General features: G+C 36.0%; 2 protein-coding genes across 2 annotated transcripts in view; one reads left to right on the top strand and one right to left on the bottom strand.

The window, feature by feature from the left end:
- The window catches only part of si:dkey-13a21.4 (uncharacterized protein LOC494576 homolog), a 991,873-nt gene that overhangs the window by 711,899 nt on the left and 263,793 nt on the right, over positions 1-16,181 (top strand). The gene's annotated exons all lie outside the window — the stretch shown is intronic.
- gnl3l (guanine nucleotide binding protein-like 3 (nucleolar)-like) overlaps positions 1-16,181 on the bottom strand; it is a 50,574-nt gene that overhangs the window by 9,195 nt on the left and 25,198 nt on the right. Inside the window, exons 9-12 of the mRNA XM_028813299.2 lie at positions 14,336-14,423; positions 5,369-5,546; positions 4,792-4,934; positions 389-525 (exon numbers count right to left, since the gene is read on the bottom strand). Coding sequence (XP_028669132.1) covers positions 389-525; positions 4,792-4,934; positions 5,369-5,546; positions 14,336-14,423 — 546 coding nt within the window. The remainder of the gene's footprint in view (positions 1-388; positions 526-4,791; positions 4,935-5,368; positions 5,547-14,335; positions 14,424-16,181) is intronic.

The following is a 16,181-nucleotide window of genomic DNA, read 5'->3' as shown; positions in this document are numbered from 1 at the left end:
TTTTTACACTGGAGAAATCTCCATGGCCATCACACATTAAAATTCAACTGTATATGAACTGTATTTTAATATTTATGAATGCCTGTACCAATTTACTTAAATGATAGTTGGGTAACTACTTGATTGATATCCTAGTATTGTACATCTGAATTTATTATTAGTATTTATATAATTTACATTCAATTACAGAAAAAGGGAAAATATTATTAATTTGAATAACAAAGCCATTCAAATGGATTTTGTTTTTTGTTATGTTATCAAACAGGCATCAAGGATATTTCAATAGTATTGTTTTAAAATACAAAAATTTTGGTATCATGACCCAAAATGGTAGTGTTCTGTGAAGTGCCGTGTTAATAAAAATAAAAGAATTTCCCTGTTTACTTACCTGCAAGTGCATCAAGGTTACTCTTCTCCAGCTCATCAAGATCAAATGCCTTACCCATTTCTGCAACTATTTCTGCACTAACATGTGTGGGCAGGCTATGAGTCTCTGGAGGATGAGTAAAGTAATTGATCTTCCCACTGAAAGAAAAAGAAAAACAAGGTTAACAGCAATATGCATACAGCTCTTAGGGTGCTTTTCATTGTAAGGGTAATTTTTAACGTCACATAAGAATACCTTTGATGGAACATTCGATAAAGGCAGGTTTTATAAAGTGTGTCTAAATATTAGTTTATGCATTTGCTTATTTCTATAATAAGGCATTATAAGCAAACGTATAAATGTAGAAATACACTAGACAATTTACGATCACACACAATCCAACAGGTATTTCACTTTGCAGAGCAACCCAAGCCTCTGGAAGAAATCCCTATGAACACGGCAATTCAAAAGAAACCCCCAAAGTGATGACCACCAAATAATAATAATTCATTACATTTATATAGCACTTTTCTCAGTACTCAAAGCGCTATCCACACAGGGAGGAACCGAGAAGCGAACCCACAATCTTCCACAGTCTCCTTACTGCAAAACACCAAACTAAAATCCAAGCATGAACTCCATGATCTGTAAGGTTGCAATGCCACGATGTCACCCTTTAACTGTAACATTTTAAATGACATTTTTATTACAGTAAAATAAGGCTTACAGAGTGACTTTGTAATTCTAATAACCCTTCTCCACCTTACTACATGGGCCAGTGGAGAACTCAAGAGAATGTAAATGCATTCAAAGTTTGCCAATTCTTGGAAAACTGAGCAACATTCCTGACAAGAACTTGTCAGTATATTATGTCTGATAATGGATGTTGTTCAAGTTCAAGGTATAAGTTACAGAGGTTCAGCACATACTATTTTGTAAAAGTTGGAACTTTCTTAATTAAAAAGCCCTGCATAAGGAGTTTTCAAACTCAGCCTTTGAGGGTCCATCTGCATTCAGGATTTAGTTAAAAAATAAAACGGTCACAATTTCTTGATGGCATATGTATTCTTTCTTTAATCAGATGATTTAATTCATCCTTCTATATTTTATGTAATATAGGGTCCTATGAATTCACAGATGTGGAAGACAAATGAAATAGCAGACTTGAATTCACAATTTAATACAGAATAAAGAATTAACTGGACTGTTAACCATACAATTCAAGAAATAAATTATCAATACAGATGTTAATTCTGGTCTAGCTAGAAAAATCAGACGAAGCAACACAAGCTCATTAACTGATGTACCCTAGATTAGCGCAGGGTGACCAAGACAAGCAGCTCCAGTCCAAAACATTACTAAGTGAGATTAATGTAGCGCTAATCTCATTTAGCAATGTCTTAGACTGGAGCTGCTTGTCTTGTTCACATTAAAAGCCTCATTGCTCAATTCCAGTTTTTGCTCAGCTCAGATTATCCTATCTTGACTGTTCACATTCATAAGTACTACTGACCTGATTTAAAAACACTGGATTTGTGTGTCCACACAGCCATGAAAACATTAAATTTGAGTCACATTAAGGCAACAAATGAGGCTTGAGTTACTTCAGTCTTGTAATGTGAACACAGTCTAAGCAGTTTTAAAAATGGACAGACAAAGAAATTGTTTAAGCGATTTTGCTGTATTATGGGCAGACATTTATATAAAAAAACACACTAAGAAACTACAAACTAAAAGCAAAATATAGTACAGGACAGATTTTAAATGATACCTTTGATGAATTAGCTCATCATCATCATTATTATTTTTACTCTGCATATTCTCATGAAGGAGTAGTATTAGTAACATGCTGAGCTAAAAAAGCCACACTATCCTTAGAAACTGCTGCCTCTCCTCCTGTGGAATTCCATGGTGCTCTCAGTCCATAGTTATTGTTTGTTAAATTCTGCCAGCATTCAGTCAATGGTATGAAAGAGGACACACAAAATCTTACAAACAAAGAGTAATGTTTGTTCACATGCAATCAATTCCATGTAGTTGCAGATGTTATCCTCAAAGAATGCTTGGCTAAGACTGTATTGCCAAGCACATAAAAACCAATATTTTCAATTGGAAAATACACAGGGGTAAAAGGGAGATGCACCACTGGAAAATCTACCATTACTTCAGTGGTTCCAATTTACAAATGTCTGAGCAACACACAGCACTGTTATGCAAAAAATACGTGGAAAACACAACCAACGAAAATGACAGAGATTAAAAAGATTACAATGGTTTAACAGTTGTCATTGAAATGTCCCCCTGCAGGTCATACTCATTATGGCAACTATCAAAAGTTTAATGACCACAAATTTAAAATGTTAAGCAGAACAGCCTACTAGTATTAAATAACAAATATATTAAGATTAAATTCTGCTACACCTTGAATATTCATGTTCACTCTACTTACAACTCAAGAGTATACACGACTGCTGCTGCTTCCTAAAAAGCATTTTCACCATTTGTTTTATTAACTTGTCAGGACTGAAATACTTATCTTGTCATATTCCACCTTTAACTAGTAACTAAAGACCTGTGTCCATACAGTAACCTATTTGTATTTATTTTCACATTCATTTTTGGGTTTTGAGGTTATTTTAAAACTGATATGTGTGAAGGTTATAGTTCACATTTATTGTTTTGTTTTCTGACTTGTCTTTAGGTAAATAAAGAAGATGATGCCCGAGATTAACTTTGAAGAAAAAATTGAAAGTGGTCAACATGAGGTAAACAAAAGGTAGTAGGAAAAAATGTAATAATGGTAGGACTGCTACTACGGAATTTTAAATCCAACAGACTAAAATCTGGGGATGGATGGATGGATGGATAGATACTTTATTAATTCCAATGGGAAATTCACATTCTCCAGCAGCAGCATACTGATACAATAAATAATATTAAATTAAAGATTGATAATAATGCAGGTGAAAAAAACAGACAATAACTTTGTATAATGTTAAATGTTAATGTTTATCCCCCCCGGGTGGAACTGAAGAGTCGCATAGTTTGGGGGAGGAACGATCTCCTCAGTCTGTCAGTGGAGCAGGACAGTGACAGTTTTGCTGCACATGGCAGGACTCCGAGTTGTATTGGAAGTCCGATGTATATAGGCTGAACAGGACCAGAGAAAGTACAGTCCCCTGTGGCGCTCCTGTGTTGCTGACCACAATGTCAGACGTGCAGTTCCCAAGATGCACATGCTGAGGTCTGTCTTTATTTATTTATTATTATTATTAATATTATTATTATTATTTATTTATCCATTGTACTATTTCATTAGACAGCCTGGCGGTGAATGAGGTGAATCCTAGCCAGATGTACAAGTGTCCCCAGCCATTCCACCATTAACACATCTGATTTGTCTGAAGAAAGTCTTAATGGGTTCTTTGGATACATTTCTTGAAAAAGATAGTCTACTGCTTATTTAAGATTACAGAATAGGAGCACAAACAAGATGTATAATTTAATAATGCATTCATGTATCAATATATATCAGATAATTAATAATTTGGGTGGAATGAAAAACAACATACAAAAGAAAAGTGCAGCACACATCAAAACTTTTATCACAATCTCATCTTTTTTGTCTCTCATTTTAAGATTATTAGAATCTTCATGGTCTATCACATGGGTGGGCAACGTCGTTCCTGGAAGGCCGCAGTGGTTGCTGGTTTTCGTTCCAACTCAATTCCTTCATAAGAAGCACTTATTGCTCAAGCAACGCTTCTGCTTCATTTTCATTTAAGTTGTATAGCAGCTAGACAACTTAAATGAAGCAGAAGTGTTACTTGAGCAATAAATGCTTCTTATGAAGGAATTGGGTTGGAATGAAAACCTGCAGCTACTGCGGCTCTCCAGGACCGACATTGCCCACCTCCACCCCGGTCTAGCTCATTAAGATTTTGAACCCTTGTTGCTTATTTTAGTCTTAAAGAAGCTGTATTCTCAGTTTTTAATTGTTCCTTATTAGCAATAAGATACAAATGACAAAAGAAACCAGCATTTCTCCATTTAGCTTGTTTCCATTGACACCCATTTGTATTTATCATGCACTATTTGCTTTAATTAAATACTTAGAAGGAAAGTGAAAAGAAAAAAGTGAAGGACTGAGAATTACTCATCCGTTTTAGACTTTAAATCATTTGGATGATATCCTTAGAAAGGGAAAAAAAATCTAGGATATGAGAATGACCTGAAATGGCAGAGTTAAAGCACTAACAAGCCATGAAATTAAATTATTGGCAAGGGTTGTTTTCAAATTAAGCAATTGAATTGGAACATAAACCTGCAGCCACTGCAGCTCTCCAGGACTGACTTTGCCCACCCCTGGTCTATCATAAACTCCTCCACTATTCAATTCTTTCTCTTTTTTTTTTCACCCTTACCTAGTCCAGTCCATTAGTACACTTTTGGCTGCTTTATCTTGATCTGGAAGACCACCCTTTTTAAGCTTGCCCTGTCGACGAGCAAGTAATGCCAGGAACTCTAATGTAGTGCTGAAATCTGGTACACAGTAATGCTGCATAATCTGTATCAAAGAAAATTAAAAGGCAGAATTAGCAAATACAATAATGAAAAATATTCTTTAGTGTAGTTCTTTAGTCTCTACACTGAAAGTAGTCACAGTAATAATATTCATACTATACAGTAGGTTAAGATTGATATAAATAAAAAATAAGCAATACAAGAGATGTAATTTAAGAATGGTTTCAAGCAATGATGGCATATCACCAGCTCTATTCACAGCAATAAAAAGGTTCAAACTGGCCAAGTAAATTCTGCTAGGTTAGAAGATTGCATTAATACAGAAAGGTTGGGAGCATGTGCAGATATTAATGCCGAAAACGGTCTTTAAAATTTAGATATTTTCCATTTATTACAATCAAAGAAACTAACACGAGAAGCATGCTTCCATGTGAATTACAAAAGTGTAGTAAGCTGTAAAGCATGCAGTACATATACCTGCTGGTGGTTGCATCGTTTTAAGATGGCTTCTACTGCAGGTACTGGGTCCAAAAGTTGCTCAATCTTAACACAGTTCCGTAAAATCATAGCAGCATCTGTGGTGGAAGTTGCCATAACAATGCCGGGGCAGTCCAGCAATTTTATATGCTTGTCAAGGTTAACCTGCTGCAGACACCTGAAGATCAGGAAGGTAAAAAGACAGGATAATCACTACAGGTATCAAAATTAAATTTTTTTTTAAAATAAATAAATAAAATATGCCAATTAAATCCGATGTCACATTGCACAGCTTCTAGTCATGGAGCACGTCAGACTTGCTGACTGTAGTTACTAATCTGAGCTCTGGGCCATGTCAATTTACGTGGCTGAAAATTGCTTGCCATGTAACATTTAGCAATTGCGTGTTGACCTTGTGCTCGCCCCTTTTTTTGACAGCCAATAGCATACTGCCTCAGCACTGTACAAAGGGTTAAAAAGTTAACAGGCACGTTGAGTTCAGCAGCAGTCTCTGCCTTTTTTCTTTTTTCCACTCCTATTTAGCACATAAAACATGAGACATCAAAACGATAAGCCTTGAGGTTCAAAACATGTGTTCCTACATTTTACGTGTTAGCATTCATTGGTTGTCAGCCACCCTGCACACACAGCCTGCCCCTACGACTAGAGATGAAATTAAAACCTGTTTTATTGGAGAGAGCCACATGTTAGTTGAACTGAGTCGCTAAGCATGTCACTTTACACAAATGGTTTCACAGAAGCGTGTATCACCCACTGCCTCAGACTCACTAAAGATTATGTAAATGAAAAACTGCACAACTGAAAAATTGCTGGAAAACTCTCTTAATGTGACACAGCCTTAAGTTATTAACATAACCTTAATGTGGAAAAAGCAAAAATGAACAAAATTACTTACTTGATACCCTGCATAAATATAATGGTTTTGGCTGTCTGTATCAAGACTTCCTAATATGCCAAGTAATGAGAAAGAGTCTATCTACTTTCTATATGGTTTCTTAAAAAGTAACTTTATTCCTGCTCCTAATTAACATTCATGCTTAATATATTTTTTGCTCTATTAACATTTTAAAGATTAAGAATGAATAACATGGATTTAATGCTTTTTGTATTAGTTCTTTTAGGGATTAAATGTGAGGATTTAACACTTACGTGTGAGCAAAATGTTTTGAACATGACCCTGAAAAAGTGCTGATTTTGTAAGTTCCCATTGTATAAACTTTTTCCTGGGTTATTAAAGTGTATTTCTTTATTAAATTGGTTTAGATCAAAGTCAACATGGTTGCAGAGAACCTCAAAATTGTATACTTTGTGATCACTGAATTTCTAATGCCAGACAAGAACATACCTTTGGCGCTTGTCTAGCCAGCGTGTTCCAGACTAGTCCTCTTAGTAAGCTACAGTCATGGGAATTCTTTAATATCAAGATGTGTCTTGAAGTTGACAACAGATGAAAATCCTGCCACTGTGAGCTAGCTGAAGAGTGGTGGTGTGTGGGATAGCAGACAGTGCAGGGATTAGTTATGTGTCTGCTAAATTCATTTCTTGTGAACAATTAGACATGAGCAAGTCAGAGCATGCAGCATATTCAGAATATGGACTCATGATGTGAAGCATCACCACATCCAGTGTTGTCAGAAGATTGTAGAACTAATAAAGTTCTACTGGGAATAATTTAAGAAGAGTTTTGCAACTGGGAATGAAACTTTGATACATAAATATTGCCCAAGGTTCAGCCAACACTTCAAACAACTGAAACATGGTGATTTTCCAACAAGAAAGACATTCAAGATTCAAACCACTGTTGAAAGTATCATGTGGAGAGCCTTCAATCGTGCCAAGGGTGTAGTCAATATTGGTTACATGTAGACGTAATCAGTCAATATAATCCAGTAGTAATATGCCTGTAATTTGAAGCAGTCTGGGAAAACAATGCTGCTTACACTGCATGTGTAGCAAAGGATGCTCAGTGAGTTTGGAGATTCAAAAAGATGCCAGAACCACCTGCCCCATGTGGCTTTACTGCTCTCCAGTTTGATAGGCTAACACTATGGTAGGCATCAAGTCAGTTGCAGAAAAATGGTGGCAAAAGCAATACAAAACATTGTATGGAAATGGCTAACAAGCGTATTAGTGTTCACAGGGATCATGTTTTAATGGCATTCTGCTTAATAGGTCAGGCTCAAAGTGTTTTGATTACTGTTTCAGGTAAAATGAATGTATGCCTGAGTCCAAACTGTGAAAAAATAACAGACTTGAAAATTACCACACATATTTCTTAATGCTTTTTCCTCCCTATAACTTGATTTCATAGATTTGCATAAACTAGATTTAGTGCCCATAAACTACATTAGCCTAGTGAAATTTGGTTATAAGCTTTTATTTTTTTGATTCACACTGATTGGAAAGTAAACTCAGCACAACAGAAAATTATTATCATGAGATAAAAACATCTGAAGAAAACTCAATCTATTAGATAAATAAACACAGCTCAATTTGATCAGGAGCTGGTTAGCCTACAACACTATTCATTTGGCTTCTTAAGGAAACTACAGGTTCTTTTGTGCATTTGCAGATTACTAAAATGACTTTTTTACTTTTAAACAGGACAGAGGGAAACTGCTGTTTTTAACCTGCCTTATTTTCCTTCCAGTCCTCTTGGTGAGGGTACACAGAGCAGAAGGAGTGGGAGGATTTTTAATGCAGACAGCACAGGGCTGAGAGAGGAAACAACAGGAAGTACAAAAGTAAGGGTTTTGTGTCCTTTACGGTGAATACGTATGCAGACATGCAAGCCACATCACTAGTGAGACAGGATTCCAGACTTGTGCAGGTAGACAGCAGGCATTATTTTCTGTTTATTTCACTAGTGTTATTCCCTTTGTTCATTCATTCCTTATTTTTACAGCCTCCTTGATGTAATAGAACTTAAAGAAAGTGGGTGATTTATTCTCCTGAATGTGTTTCTTTGATACAAATAATGTTATGTAAAGAAGGCTGCTTTTTGTGTTCTAGGCGCAAATACCATCTGAAGGATTTTTATCAAAAGTATTTTTTATTTCTCTATTGTGAGCTTATTTTTAGTGTTGCAGTTGGAGTATATGCTGTGACAATAGTAAATCTACCTTGACTGTAATATTAGAATTTTTTCTGTTCACAAAACTATAGTGGATTAAAAACACATCTAAAACATACAACAATGGATGAAAAAATGTTTACAACAGAAGTAGCTGCAGAAATGACATTTTTCTTTTCATTTTGTATGATACCTCTGTGCAAATGTACTGTCTATGTACACTATGTTACAAACTTACATTATTTTAGAAGAAATATTTGCCAACATAGCCAAAAACATCTCTGAGTTAGTGTATCTATTATTATATCTGCAGCACCAATTAAAAAATGGCAAGAATTCACTTTCTTGCATCCATGGCATTACCTATTTTTACATATAATATTTGTGGTTATATAATTCAACTAACCAGGTCTCAACAACAACAGTTTAGGCAATCTGAAACTGCATTTTGGCCCCTGGATGTAAAAGAATCTCAGCCAGTTTAGTGATTCACTGGTATTTTTGGCAGTGGATTGGAAATGGCCAGTGTTTGCTCATTATGTGTAATCATCAGATCCCATCATTAGTCGGTATTATGATGAAGATAAAAAGTAAGCTGTGCTCATGTGCACTGTACTTCTTGGCTTTCCTTTATGCGAGTACAGCAAGTTACAAAACAATGCAACCACCAGCAGCAATTCAGCCATGTATGTGAGCCGGTAGGGCATGTAACAGGAATGTTAAAAATCTCCTTTAGCTTAGACAGACAAACATTAAAGGACTGAAAAATCCCACTAAACCCTCAGCAGCTACAATATGTCTGCTGTGTGGAAGTCTGTTCAAATGTGTGAAGATGCAAGATATGCTAACTGAAACGTGCTGGGAAAATGCCAGCTGTGATGGAACTAAAGAGAAGACATTTGGCGCTACGAATGGGATAAGACATTTAAGATTACATCACAGAGCAACTTATGTTGACTCTCAACAACTTTTATTGCATATAAGGTATGGACCACCAAGTTTCCCCTTACACTGCACTCTGTTAAAAATATCTAAATTTCTCATAGTTAATCGCAACCTGTAAGGAATCCTTATGCTGTTGCTTACAGCTGCATCTCAATAAATTATAATATCATCAAAAAGTTAATTTATTTCAGTAATTCAATTCAAAAAGTGAAACTCATATTATATAGATTCATTATACACAGAGTGATATATTTCAAGTGTTTGTTTCTTTTCATTTTGCTGATTATGACTACAGGTAATGAAAACTCAAAATTCAGTATCTCAGAAAAATAGAATACAGTAATCCCTCCTCCATCGTGGGGGTTGCGTTCCAGAGCCACCCGCAAAATAAGAAAATCCGCGAAGCAGAAACCATATGTTTATATGGTTATTTTTATATTGTCATGCTTGGGTCACAGATTTGCGCAGAAACACAGGAGGTTGTAGAGAGACAGGAACGTTATTCAAACACTGCAAACAAACATTTGTCTCTTTTTCAAAAGTTTAAACTGTGCTCCATCACAAGACAGAGATGACAGTTCTGTCTCACAATTAAAAGAATGCAAACATATCTTCCTCTTCAAAGGAGTGCGCGTCAGGAGCAGAGACTGTCAGAAAGGTAGAGAGGAAAGCAAACAAATCAATAGGGCTGTTTGGCTTTTAAGTATGCGAAGCACCGCGGCACAAAGCTGTTGAAGGCGGCAGCTCACACCCCCTCCGTCAGGAGCAGACAAAAAGAGAGAGAGACAGAGAAAAACAAACATCAAAAATCAATACGTGCCCTTCGAGCTTTTAAGTATGCGAAGCACCGTGCAGCATGTCGCTTCAGGAAGCAGCTGCACAGAAGGTAGCAACGTGAAGATAATCTTTTAGCATTTTTAGACTAGCGTCCCTATCGTCTAGGTGTGCGAACAGCCCCCCTGCTCAATCCCCCTACATCAGGATCAGAGAAAGTCAGCGCAAGAGAGAGAGAGAAAAGTAAGTTGGGTAGCTTCTCAGCCATCTGCCAATAGCGTCCCTTGTATGAAATCAACTGGGCAAACCAACTGGGGAAGCATGTACCAGAAATTAAAAGACCCACTGTCCGCAGAAATCCGCGAACCAGCAAAAAATCCGCGATATATATTTAAATATGCTTACATATAAAATCCGCGATAGAGTGAAGCCGTGAAAGGCGAAGCGCGATATAGCGAGGGATTACTGTATTACGTAAGACCAATAAAAAAAATTATTAATACAGAAATGTTGGCCTACTGAGAAGTGTGTCCATGTATGCACTCGATACTTGGTTGGGGCTCCTTTTGCATGAATTACTGCATCAATGCGGCGTGGCATGGAGGCGATCAGCTTGTGGCACTGCTGAGGTGTTATGGAAGCCCAGGATGCTTTGATAGCAGCCTTCTGCTCATCTGCACTGTTGGGTCTGGTGTCTCTCATCTTCCTCTTGACAATACCCCATTAGGTCAGGTGAGTTTTCTGGCCAATCAAGCACAATGATACCATGGTTATTAAACCAGGTATTGGTACTTTTGGTAGTCTGGGCAGGTGCCAAGTCCTGCTGGAATATGAAATCAGCAACTCCAAGCCACTCCTGAACCAAAGACAACGTCAGAAGCATCTTACGTGGGCTAAGGAGAAAATGGACTGGACTGTTGCTCAGTGGTCCAAAGTCCTCTTTTCAGATGAAAGTAAATTTTGCATTTCATTTGGAAATCAAGGTCCCAGAGTCTGGAGAAAGAGTGGAGAGGCACAGAATCCAAGTTGCTTGAAGTCCAGTGTGAAGTTTCCACAGTCAGTGATGATTTGGGGAACCATGCCATCTGCTGGTGTTGGTCCACTGTGTTTTATCAAGTCCAAAGTCAGTGCAGCTGTCTACCAGGAAATTTTAGAACACTTCATGCTTCCCTCTACTGACAAGCTTTATGGAGATTTTCCAGCAGGACATGTCACCTGCCCAGACTGCCAAAAGTACCAATACCTGGTTTAATAACCATGGTATCTCTGTGCTTGATTGGCCGGAGAACTCGCCTGACCTAATGGGGTATTGTCAAGAGGAAGATGAGAGACACCACCCCCAACAATGCAGATGAGCTGAAGGCCGCTATCAAACCATCCTGGGCTTCCATACCACCTCAGCAGTGCCTCAGGCTGATCGCCACCATGCCATGCTGCATTGATACAGTAATTCATGCAAAAGGAGCCCCGACCAAGTGTGTACATGGACATACTTTTCAGTAGGCCAACAGTTCTGTATTAAAAATCTTTTTTTTGATTGGTCTTATGTAATATTCTAATTTTCTGAGATACTGACTTTGGAGTCATTACCTGCAGGCCATAATCAGCAAAATGAAAAGAAATAAACGCTTGAAATATATCACTCTGTGAATAATGAATCTATATAATATATGAATTTCACTTTTTGAATTGAATTACTGAAATAAATTAACTTTTTGATGATATTCTAATTTATTGAGATGAACCTGTATATTATTGTGAAGAAAAAACCTGGAAGGCATAAAGGAGTAGTCAAGAGTCTAGAATTATAATAATTAAAGTAAATAAACTAGTAATAGAAGAGAGGACCCCCAAAAAAGAACAGAGAATGGAAGCAAGGAGATTTAACTTGGTATGAATTAGAAGGAACTAACTAAAAAAAACAAGTTGACAAAAGTAGTAGAGAAAGCATGAGTGCACATGTGAAAAAGAAAACTACATGTTTCTCAAACAAGTCTTTAAAAAAAAGGAAAAAATTTGCACTTCCTTCATTAACAAGTTACAGTAATTTTAAATACGTAAATGACACTTGGAAGTTGCAACACTGTAAGAGATTAGTGGCGTAACAGCTGCATTCACAAAAATAGAAATGTTAATAGGCACTTTGATTGGTCTTAAATATTTTCAAAGGCCTTCCAACAACAAGAGGCATACAATGAAAAAATGCAGTTAAGGGTGGAGCAGCATAACAGCAAAGCACTTTTATTATTAATAAACCAGTAAAACAGCTTGAGAATCTAAATAAATCTTTTCACCTTTAACAAAACAAAGGATAATATAACATTCTTAAACCCAATTAATCCAGTTTTGTGCGAAGGGGGCTAGTCCCAGACAAGACAACTGTCCATTGCAGGGACAACTCACATGGGGCTAATTTCCAATTAACTTAACCTGCACATATCTGGGAAATGTAGGATGAAAACAGGACTACCAAAAGGAAAATCCAGGCACACACAGGGAAAATTTCTTGATCCTAAACTTCCAACCCAAAAACAAAGAACTGAACTTAAAACTGTGAAAAGCTACAACACTACCAAGCACAATGACATTAAAACTCTCTGAAATTACATTTATTATTTCAATTATTATATTACTTTTCAGCATCAACATTTTTGTTGATTCATTACAAAACAGCCTAACAGTTTGTACTTTTTCTGTTGGCTATTCTTGAATTTTTGATTGTGATTAAATGCCTTTACCATTAAAAGGGTCAACAATAGGCTTCCTAGATAACACTCTGTGTTGAGTAAATCTTTTTGTCTTATAGGCATTCCCAGCTTGCATTTATGTTATGTATTTATTAATTTAATAGGAAACTTAACATGAGTGAAAAAAAAAATAATATAGGATTTACTGAATTCAGCAAATTCATGGATAGAACGAATGAAAGACTGAGTAGTTTCCAAAATGGAATAAAGAAGTTAAAAAATATAAAAAATAAATAAAATTAAAATTAAATGTTTAGGCATTATTTTAGAAACCAATAATTTACTTAAAGTATTTTACTTTACCTATTCCTAACCCTCCTATCCAGAGAATAAGAACATAATAAATTTGACAAGTGAGAGGAGACCATTCAGTCCATCAAGTTTGTTTGTTTAGCTAATAGCTAAGCTGTCCCAGTAGGTCATCCAGATACTTCTTAAAGGTTGTCAGGATTTCTGCTTCAACTACATGTCTCAGTAGTTTGTTCCAGATTCCCACAACTCTTTGTGTAAGGAAGTGTTTCCAGGCTTCAGTTTTAAATGCTCTCCCCTGTAATTCCCACCGATATCCTTGAGCACATAATTGACCCTTAAGCTGGAACAATGTTGCTGGATCAAATATCAATGTTTTTGAGGATTTTAAATATCTGGATTAGGTCCTCTCACACTCACCTCTGTTCAAGACTAAACAGGTTTAATTCTCTGAGTCTGTCACAGTAGGACATGTCTTTTAAGTTCCGTGATGCATTTAGTTGCTCTCCTCTGCACAGCTTCAAGTGCTGCTATGTCTTTCTTATACCGTGGTGACCAGAAATGCACACAATACTCCAGATACTGCAAAATGTATTAAAAATATTAAATTTTTGTTTTACTATAAAGGTAGTGGGAGGAAGTAAGGCAGGTCATGGCTTTTATAGTTGTCTGTTCTACTACCTATTCAGTTAGCATTTTTTTTTGTATAATTAGTTGTATAATTAAAAGCGATGTGTCATGTGGAGGATAACAGTTGTAGGGTGGACCGGGGCAGTGAAGTCTTTTTCTGCATAAGTATCAGTTACTTCACAGGTCAATGCTTACCTTCATGAATACACTTGATAAATATTGTATAACTCTAAAAGTTATATTTTTTATAGTTATCAATATATTTATTTTAGTGGTTGCAGGTAAATTTCCAAAATCAGAAGTTATTTAAAAAAAATGCCTGACTCAAGCTTAAAATAACTTTTATGGTAGATTTCTATTTTTTATATTTTGTTAGGAATACAATTTATTTTGTGTAAATTTTTGTGCAACTTTTCATGTAAATTTCTTACACATTTTTACCACTTTATCATACATTTGGACTGTCATCTGCAATATTGCACCTTTGAGCTTTGAGGTGCAAAAAGCTACACAGCCCACTTTTCTTACTTTGTAACACCAGGCGTGGCTCCAACATTACATGCGCGTGCCCTCTTCAGGCTGTTTATCAGACTGCTCTTTCCCACATTAGGAAATCCTACCCAGAAACAAAAAAAACAAAAAAACAAAAACAAACATTGTTACCACGAATTGCTGATTTAATGTTAAGGGATAAGAATAAAAAAAAAAAAGAAATTTAAACATTTTTTTTTACCATGTGATCTTCCCTCCTTGACACCTTATTTGTCATTATGTTGTTCATAATAACAATAGTAATAAAAATACTGCTTTAATCTATATTGTATTTATATATATATATATATATATATATATATATATATATATATATATATATATATATATATATATATATATATATATATATATATATATATACACACACTGTATATATATAAATAAAAGTCAATGTGTGTATGTATATATGTTCCAGCATCACTTCCGAACGGCTGGAGCGATTTTCATGAAACTTGGTACACATGTTTCTCATTGGTCGACTAAAAATACTGTAGGGTGAATTCAACCCTAACCCACCCCCTTCTGGGTAGGGTGGGGGATGATCTTACGGTCTTGTATGCATGTTATCATTCAGTTGACACTCGGAACGACCACCAAAGGACAACTGCCAGCATTCTTTACGTTTGAGCACCACTGCGCCCCTATTGCTTTTCAAATTAAATAGAGTTGGCCAGTTCGGAGCGTCAACTGGATCATAACATACATACAAGACCGCAAGACAAGCACATTAGTGAGTCTTCATTGTTTGTTATTTCAGCTAATTATATATAGAAAAATCTAAGCAGTTTTATTTTATACAGCATCTCTAACATCCGCCATCTAAAACACTTGATAAGAATTGCATTAACTCCATAAACTGCAGCACAAGAAAGTTGAGCTGCTTAGGTTAGCATTTTTCTACCTGCTGTGACTGTTGGTCATAATTCATCTTTTTTTTTTGGTTATTGTTGTCATATTCTTTTTCTGTACAAAAGTCACTTATTTGGTATTTAATTCATCAGCTTAATGAGATTTTGAACTCAGTCAATTCTTTTGTCAGCAGCCATTTATCAAAAAGTAGGCACAGATACAAACAAATAGCGAACAGTGAAGGCACACATTTAATGACATCTGAAGTAATGTTTTCTGTCTTAAAACTGTCTACTTAATAAAACACCTAACAAGAAAAAAAGAAAAGAAAAAAAACATTAAGTATCACAGTAACAGCAATGACAAAAATCAATTGATGGACTGAATAGAGACTTCTAATAGGAAATATACACATTCTAGGAATATAAAGGGAATTATCAGCCACACACATTCACCAGTTTGAGTTTCAAAATTACTGGCAAGGACAGAATGTTAACTATAGGATTTAAACAAATGGCTTTGTGATTTCAAGAATGGTATTTCTAGCATTACTCCACACATATTACCAAATTCTGATCACCTACAGTGCATCCGGAAAGTATTCACAGCACATCACTTTTTCCACATTTTGTTATGTTACAGCCTTATTCCAAAATGGATTAAATTCATTTTTTTCCTCAGAATTCTACACACAACACCCCATAATGACAACGTGAAAAAAGTTTACTTGAGGTTTTTGCAAATTTATTAAAAATAAAACAACTGAGAAATCACATGTACATAAGTATTCACAGCCTTTGCTCAATACTTTGTTGATGCACCTTTGGCAGCAATTACAGCCTCAAGTCTTTTTGAATATGATGCCACAAGCCTGGCACACCTAGCCTTGGCCAGTTTCTCCCATTCCTCTTTGCAGCACCTCTCAAGCTCCATCAGGTTGGATGGGAAGCGTTGGTGCACAGACATTTTA

The sequence above is a fragment of the Erpetoichthys calabaricus genome, chromosome 11 (genome assembly GCF_900747795.2).
Source record: "Erpetoichthys calabaricus chromosome 11, fErpCal1.3, whole genome shotgun sequence".
In the NCBI taxonomy this organism is placed as follows: Eukaryota; Metazoa; Chordata; class Cladistia; order Polypteriformes; family Polypteridae; genus Erpetoichthys; species Erpetoichthys calabaricus.
This window is presented reverse-complemented; position numbering and strand designations above follow the sequence as displayed.